Source organism: Chiloscyllium plagiosum, chromosome 21 (assembly GCF_004010195.1).
Source record: "Chiloscyllium plagiosum isolate BGI_BamShark_2017 chromosome 21, ASM401019v2, whole genome shotgun sequence".
In the NCBI taxonomy this organism is placed as follows: domain Eukaryota; kingdom Metazoa; phylum Chordata; class Chondrichthyes; order Orectolobiformes; family Hemiscylliidae; genus Chiloscyllium; species Chiloscyllium plagiosum.
Window position 1 is genome coordinate 32,583,846 of NC_057730.1, and position 8,429 is coordinate 32,592,274.

The 8,429-nt window shown below is 36.9% G+C and overlaps 1 protein-coding gene across 2 annotated transcripts in view; it reads left to right on the forward strand.

Moving 5' to 3' along the window:
• Window positions 1-8,429, forward strand: part of palb2 (partner and localizer of BRCA2) — a 29,281-nt gene extending 20,852 nt beyond the window's left edge. Inside the window, exons 10-14 of one of the 2 annotated variants that reach the window (XM_043711706.1) lie at window positions 952-1,110; window positions 2,397-2,513; window positions 3,020-3,107; window positions 5,337-5,494; window positions 6,388-8,429. In XM_043711706.1, coding sequence (XP_043567641.1) covers window positions 952-1,110; window positions 2,397-2,513; window positions 3,020-3,107; window positions 5,337-5,494; window positions 6,388-6,619 — 754 coding nt within the window. In that variant the 3' untranslated portion in view covers window positions 6,620-8,429. Of the gene's footprint in view, window positions 1-951; window positions 1,111-2,396; window positions 2,514-3,019; window positions 3,108-4,099; window positions 4,691-5,336; window positions 5,495-6,387 lie in introns of those variants that run through there. The other variant, XM_043711707.1, reaches the window with a different exon arrangement.

Sequence of the window (8,429 nt, forward strand, 5' to 3'; positions counted from 1 at the left end):
CTAGTGACTGCACTCCAAGATGAACCTTTGCCATCAACTACTATCCTCTGTCTTCTTCCAGCCAGCCAACTCCTAATCCAAACCTCCAACTCACCCTCAATGCCATACCTCCGTATTTTTTGCAGTAGTCTACCATGGGGAACCTTATCAAATGCCTTACTAAAATCCATATACACCACATCTACCGCTTTACCCTCGTCTACCTCCTTAGTCACCTTCTCAAAGAATTCAATAAGGTTTGTGAGGCATGACCTGCCCTTCACAAAACCATGCTGACTATCCTTGATCACATTATTCCTATCCAGATGTTCATAAATCCTATCCCTTACAATTCTCTTTAAGACCTAATGACAACAATGAAACCATTGTTATATAAAAAGTCTATCTGTTTCACTCATGTCCTTTAGGGAAGGAAATCTGTCATCTAGCCTAAAGATGAGTCAAACCCACAGAAATGTGTTGACTCTGAAATGCCTTCTGAAATGTCCAAGCAAGATACTCAGTTGAAGTGCAGTCAGGGGCAACCATCAAATGCAGGCCTTGCTGGTGACACCCACATCCCTTCCATTGTGATGAATTTTATTAGTGTATTAAAAACTTCTTTTGAATAGAAAATTACTTTGCTTTTGCTTAAAATACTGTGCTTCAAGCACTAAAAAGTTTTATTGTGTATCTAATCTGTGCTTGTACCTGCCATTGGTTACTTTTAATGCATGGGGTGCTTTGCTTGTACGTAAAATGAATTGCACCAGATTTGTTTTTAATATTGTTTTGAAAAGTGGTGAACTATTCTATTCCCAGCACAGATCACCTTTCACATTTCATCAAATGCTTTTTGTGTATATAATCAACAAAAAAATTTTACCCAGAATATTAACTACAATTCTCATCATAGGCCAATTGGAAATGCAACCCAGCTGATTAATTTTTTTTCTATTGGCCTTTTTTAAGAGTATTGCACTCTGTTGAGAGAAACTGCTTGGAACACACCCTGCTGCAGACAGGAGATATAAATGCATTGCTTGGGCTGCCTGGAAGGAGGCTGGTCTGCTCTTGTGGCACACTTCAAAGTCAGTACATAGAATTGAACATCCTATCCAAAGAAGGAAGGTCAGATTCATTAGTGTTTTTTCTCTGTGTTACTTGTTGGTTTGCTTTGCCTTGAGCTAAAAGAGGTACGCCATAATTTAAATGTTTATTTTGTGGGGATAAATAGGAGTCCTATTATTAATTAAAGCCCCAGCTATATGCATACCCCAGACTGAATCTTTACTCATTATTTTCCTTCAACTTTTTTGACTTCGCACTCAGGTCAATGCTAAAGGCAGATAGTAAATAACATTTCATTACAACACCAAGTAATAGCAAGAATTGACACCTACTAGTTCTGGTCCCTGTAAAGTTGATCAGTTTGTTTTTTGGGGAATATGATTCAACAGATTCAATAAAACCCTTCGTGGACAAAGTGAGCATCTACCTCGAATGTGCTTCAAAGTCAAACCTTTAAATAAGCGAAGATAATTGAGATGTGAAGAAAACCATTGTGAAATTTTGAAATTTATTTTTAAAGGATAAGCTGCTGAAAAACATTATAAAACTAAACCTGTTAGATTTTATGCAGTAATATGTAAAAGACTCCAGGATGGTAAAACCCGGGTTGATAGAATTACTGCCAATATTTTTTATTTAAATCTGTGACACCAAATTATTTCTCTGAGCAAAAGATCTCAATTATTTATTCAGTCCCAGATTTTTGTTTCCTTGACTGAAATGAGAAGTATTACTCCAAATCCTCCAAATACAAAATAATTCCAGCATAGTAAAGCGAAATAGGATGGATACAAAAACAAATCTTTCTCTTTTTGTGACAAAAGTATAATTTCATAGCAAGGCAATTGTGAAAATTGTAGTAAGCAAAAAATCTAGATTTGAATTTCTACATAGAAATGTTTTCAACCCTTTACAATGTAGTTTAGCTTGTCAGCAATTAGCTGGAGATGTGACTGGAAAAGTTGTAAATTTTATTCCAGTCTAGTTATAATATTTTTTAGACCTTACCAACTGTGATAAAATGAACTTTAACTATGCATTTCTTATACTCCATAGTAGAATGTTGTCACAAAACTTAATACTTGTTCAAAGACAAGTGATTCCAGTCTGATAATATAGACGTAAGTAATACAATCAAGCAAGATCCAGGAGACCACAGTTCCCTTGACTAATTACATCGTAACTCCTTTCCCAAACCCAATATTGGTTAAAGCCCATGAAGAGAGCCCGAGCTGCTGAATATTGTCTTTATAGAGCAAAGAGATAATGTAAGGGGAGGAGAAAAAAATGTCACTTGAGTTAATAGCAGTTTTGTGATTTTTTTTTGCCTGAATTTTTGTGGTTAGGCGTGAACGATGTATGCAATTGGTTCCACCCAATGAGATGGTACTAGCTTTCAGTGAAGTCAAAGGGGAGGCAGAAGCTTTGATTGGATCGACAATAATGAGCAATATTGTCATTTGGTAAGTACATGCTTCATTTAACTGGATTAGAGAGTAGATGTACAAGTCATTTGTGAATTCATTCATTCATTTATCCATTTTTAGCCATGTCCAGTCTGACTGTTTCCTGTGACTAATTTGAACAAAGAGGCTGAAATTATTAATAAAAAATCTTGAAGTAATAAAAATGTTTAAAAAATGGTTCTTAATCCACTGTTGTTAAAGGATCTTGCTGTGCAAATAAAATTTGCTACATATAATATACCAATATACTTAAAATGAATAAAATGTTTTCGATGCTACTTAGACATTTCGGACAGAAGTGGTAATTATCAACACAAAAGCATTCTTTAAACTACTGAAAGTGTTTTAATCTAAGCCTTGTCACAGCCCCTCCTGCTGAACTCCTGTCCTTACTTTCTCTCTGCTTTGCCTCATTGTTCTAATGATTCCGACATGAAACTATTCAGAGACTGTTGGTCAGGAGGGAAACTCTGTTCAGATTAACTTTTATTTATCTCTCTTAGGAACTTAAAGACTGGACATCTTCTGAAGAAAATCCATTTAAGTGAAAGCTACCCGGGCACTGTCTGCCAGAAGGCCTATTCAGAGTCTGTAAGGAGCAATATTTTTTATCTTTATTACTGCAAAAAGTGGTCCCAGGCTACTAATTTGTGCAGTTCAGAAAATGTTCGCTACACTAATAACAGAAATGATTGAATTGCCTTATAAGGAAAGCTTTCACAGGCAAGCTATTGTCTGCTGGAGTTTAGAAGTGTAAGTGGTGACTGGATTGAAATATAAAACCCTGAGGTTCTTGACAGAGTGCATGTGAAGAGGATGTTTCCTCCTGTGGGAGATTCCAGAGATGAGAATAATTATTTCAAAATAAGAAAATCTTTGTCACTCTCTTCCCCAAAAGATAGTAGAAGCAGAATGTTTGAATATTTTTAAGCTACAGACCAATAGCTTTTTGATAAACAAAAGGGTCTAAGATTATAGGGATAGCTGGGAATATGGAGTAATCAAATCAACTATAATCTTATTGAATGGCAAATTAGGCTCAAGGAGCTGAGTGATTTATTTTGCTCCCATCTTATGCATTAATATCCTTAAAGGCATCCTTACCTGTCTGACCTACATGTGGCTTCAGAACAATTCCTGTTGACTTAATCTGCCCTTTATGCAAAAATACTGGCACAGCCAACAAAACCCACATCCCATGAGAAAATGGATAAATAAATAAATACAGCAAAAGTGGACTGTTTGCTTTGAATAAACTGCATATGGCCGTACACCTATGGTGCAGTCTTCATAACCTTGGATGAATAACAATTATTTATTTACACTCTCTTTGCAATGTTGGTAAATGAGAACTTTACGAGGTCTGGACCAGTTGACTGGCCAACCATTTGATTAAATAACTTACAGCAATTACTCAAAATTCACAACAGGACCCAATGCATCAGTGAGAGTTTAAAAGGCAAGTTAATTTTTGCATATCAATCCTCTAACAAATGTGAGGTTTGAACAGGGTTGATAGCTGAAATGTATTTTCCGTACTGTACAAATGCTGACTTTTATGGATATATTTTTAGAATCTGTAGTCTGTTTATCTTTGCAGCTGCATTTCTGTCCAAATTAAATAATAAAGGCTACTGCTTTGAGTCTTACTGGAAAATGGCAGAATGCAGAAAATACAGAATGTAATCTACAGAGCAGTGATTTACCTACAATTAAGCAGGGGCTGTAACTGCAATTGAACAGAATTATGATTGCAGCTTCCAAAGCAGCAGTAAAAACTTGCAAAATAAAAATTTACAATGGATGAGTGGACACCGAACAACAATCGCCAAACAGGGTGTTCCCTCGCAGTCAGGGAACACTTCAGCGGTCAAGGACATTCGGCTTTGGATCTTCAGGTGACTGACCTCCAAGGCAGACTTTGGGATGTGCAACAACGCAGAGTCGCCAAGCAGAGGCTGATAGCCAAATCCGGTACCCATGAAGAAGGCCTCAACTGGGTTCTTGGGTTCATGTCACAAGACAGGTGACTCCACTACACCATACATATACACTCTTACACACGATCACAATCACGCAGACCCTCTCTCATACACGTGCTATCTCTCAGATACACACTGCCACACTCAACATTCACGCACAGGCATATACTCCATCTCACGCACACACAAACACTTACCCCCCCCCCCCCCCCCCTCCACCCACACACACACACACTATCTCACAGGTACACGCATGCATACACACACAAATCTTTGGGATGAATTTGTATTTGCTGATTTTTATTTGCGGATACATTCTATTTTGTTCAAAAAGCACACAATCTGTAGACAGTCAGTCCATGTGACATTTTATAAATACCTACTTTGGAAGTAGAACCAGTCTGACTCAAGGTTGGAATATAGACAGACTAACCCCACACCTTTAATGCATTGTCTTGAGCTGAGATGTCACCTTTTTTAAACCTTAAGTTATTTCATGAATGTGACTTCTGGGATTTACAAAGTAATGAATCGAAACCTGCAACTCATTCTAAGTGATTAAAGACATAATTGCAATCTAGATTTGTTCAATACATCACACAGCTGTATGATACTTTGATCTTTTACTATACACTCTGTGTCGTATGATCCTGTCCCAGACGAAGGAGCAGCACTCCGAAAGCTTGTACTTCCAAATAAACCTGTTGGACTATAACCTGGGTGATTTTTAACTTTGTCCACTCCAGTCCAACACTGGCACCTCTATCCACCTCCATCAAAGTAAAAATTGATAGTCCTTTTCAAATTAAAATATTTAATAATTAATTTTGTGTTTTAGGGCATATTGTTTGTACTCTTCAGTCATCGGTATGTTGGCAATTGTGATGGATCTGGTGGAAATAGAGTCTGTGCTTTAAGAATGGTTGGTGTCAATCCTATGAATGGTAAAAGTAGACCTGTCATGTCCTATATGCTTCCACTGGAATGCCACGGAAGGTAAGATGCATTCTATATTGCATATAAATCAATGTCCTGCTTTGGGAAAGTCCCACTCAGTCCTCAGTGTTATGGGCCTCGACAGACTCAAAGTTCTCTGGTTCATTCCCCTGTTTGTTAAACTAGCAGGTCGCAACAGGGGGGATTTCATTAGAATGCTTTCATCGTAAACATATGCTAATCCAGCTGTTCTGAAAAGGTTTCTGTTTAAGTGCTGTCCTCCTCAATTTGGTGCACAATTAAACAAGTAAGCCTTCCAAGAAAACTAACTCTTGTCAATTCTGTGAATCTGAGTTGTACAGTTAGGCTATCTATATGAGATCTATGGATCCAGAATTAAGTAAAGTGAGAATCTGGTTCTGTGTCATATCAACCATCATCGTGGGCTTCCATTTTATAATCACATTCTTTGTGACTTTTTTAAAGTATCATTAAGCACAATCCCCAATTCTACTATCTGAAGCAGCAGAATTACTGGATAAACGAATGAGATCTTTATCTATCCAGCAATACAAAGCTCTAAAATAGATGACAGAAACAAATGAGACTTCAGTTGCTGACTGAAATCCCACTGTATTGCATTTGGAATGAAGCAGTACAAGAGATCGCTGTAATGACCATCCATTGGAAGAATCTAATTGACCTTCCTGATTTTGCAGTCAACTTAACTTTACACTCCTTTGAATTTGAAGGAAATTAAAATTGGGCACAGGTGTAAAGCAAGTTCCTGATCCAATCCATTTGATCCCCTGCTGGGTATGTTAGTTTAAAATGACTCTTCCAAAATATGCTGCAATGTTTTATTTACTTAGCTCACTAACGGTAGCAGTGATAAAATAGCTATTTTTCTCTCATGTTTTTTTTCCTTTTAAATGTATTTATTTCTGGAACAGGTACCTTGTCGGAGGTGTGAAAGACCAGTCCATCGCAGCAATTGTAACCCCTGGAACCCTGATTCTTTGGGATGTACTTTCTGGCCACATCGCGACCATTCTACACCATGGCCCCAATGCATACTGGTCACTTTTCCACTGGGCAGAAGCCAATTCCTGCCTCCTGGCCAGAAAGAATGACCAAACTGTATATATCTATAAATATGTGGGAACTGGAATGGATGAAGTATGATGGTATTACTGCATCAAGACTGACGCAAGAAATGCGGCTTCTGCACCTATTTATTTATTTGAAATCTTTTACCTAATCAGTTGAATGAAAGCACCAAATAATAAATTTTTAGGACAAAACATTGCAGTGGGAAGAAGACTACTTTTGTTTGCTGTGTACTATGTAAAGTTGTATTACAATTTAGATTGATGTACTGAACTGTTGTATAGTGTCTGTTATTGCTGTCAGGGAAAGCCAGGTTTGAAATCAGGACTGGCCAATTTCAGCAAAATGTTCGGAGGATACTTAGCGTACGATATAGAAAATCCCCTTTAGGTGAGTAATAGACACCACTTTTCTTTCCAAATGTACTGTCTGGGTAATTTGAGATAAGTATTGTGAACTTCCTGTGTCATAATTTTACATTGAAGGGGTCATTCTTACTCAGTTTCACAAATGGTTTTTCTTTGTTGACAGAGTTCAGTCCTGAAAATATCAGATGGAAACATCTGCATTATCTTAATGTGTTAAAAACCATTGTAGTTAATTTGGGATTTACAGCTTGAAATGAGTAAGAGGATATCGCCATATATTTTGTTTTGATCATTTGAGTGTAAAAATGTGAGTAAGAACAGCAGTATCATCACAGCTGTTTACTAATAATGAAAGATAGATGACCAATCAATTCTGTGTTCCAGCTCACAAGCTGTCTTCATTCACGTGGCCAGCCTCCTTCAATTGTGCAGCTGTCTATGAACAGGTATTGTTGATCTGGGCAAAGTTTTATATTGGCAGTATCATTGCAAGGGACATCATTTAATATTGTCCCAAGAAATAGTGAGTAGAGTGGCTAGAAAACATCCTTGCTTCCTATCAGTATTAGAAAGTTAATTATCACCAGTCACAATTTACTAGTAGAGCAGCATTTGTCAAGGCATCAAGAACTCTAGCTCGCCTGATCAAATATGAACTGTCCACAGAACAATCAATATGAATATAAGAACAGATAGAAATATTACATGCGAGAATATAAGCAAGTACTTACCAGCCTAAAAAACTAGATATGAAGAATATTGTTGACAAGACTGACAATTCAAACAAGTTGGAAATATGTTGTGGATAGTTTGGTATTTTCAAGCAGTTTGCATTTATTGACAATTGTCATAACATCTGTAGTGATGTATGATTGGACAATTCCATTTGCAGTCCCCTGAATTAATACTTTAAGAGGGTGGATGGAGAGGTACCAGCTTTTGCTCAGGCAGTGGCTGTTGGAAGAATGATAAAAGAAGAATCTGGGGCCATTCCCCGCTGCTGGTTGTAACAGTCAGAGCTAAGTTAGTTGTAGATTCAAGTCCACTGCAGAAACCTGAGCTCAGAAATCTGTGCCAATACTTGAGGGCTCTACAGAAGGAATGTTGACTTTTGCATGAGGTTTGAAACCAAGAACCTAAATATTTTATTATGCAGAAATAAAAGATCCAAGATTTGATCTATTAGAAGTTTTTGATTGGGAGTGAGACCCAGCATCGAGAGAATGACAAAATGAAAAATGTAAAAGCACTACTTATAAAGAATAATAAAGAGGAATTATAATTAAAGCTAATGATATTGTACATATTGCAACCCTCTTCTTTGAAACAAAAAGTAAATTGTAAACACTAGAAACTTAAATTCTAGAAATATAGAGTCTATGACTACCTAAAACAAATGCTTTGTATTCATCTTCAGTCCTTATGTTTTGAAAATGCTTTTTAAAAAATATTAAAATCAAGTTCATTGTGTAACTAAGATTACCTGAATACATATGAGATCATTCTCTGATTTCCTT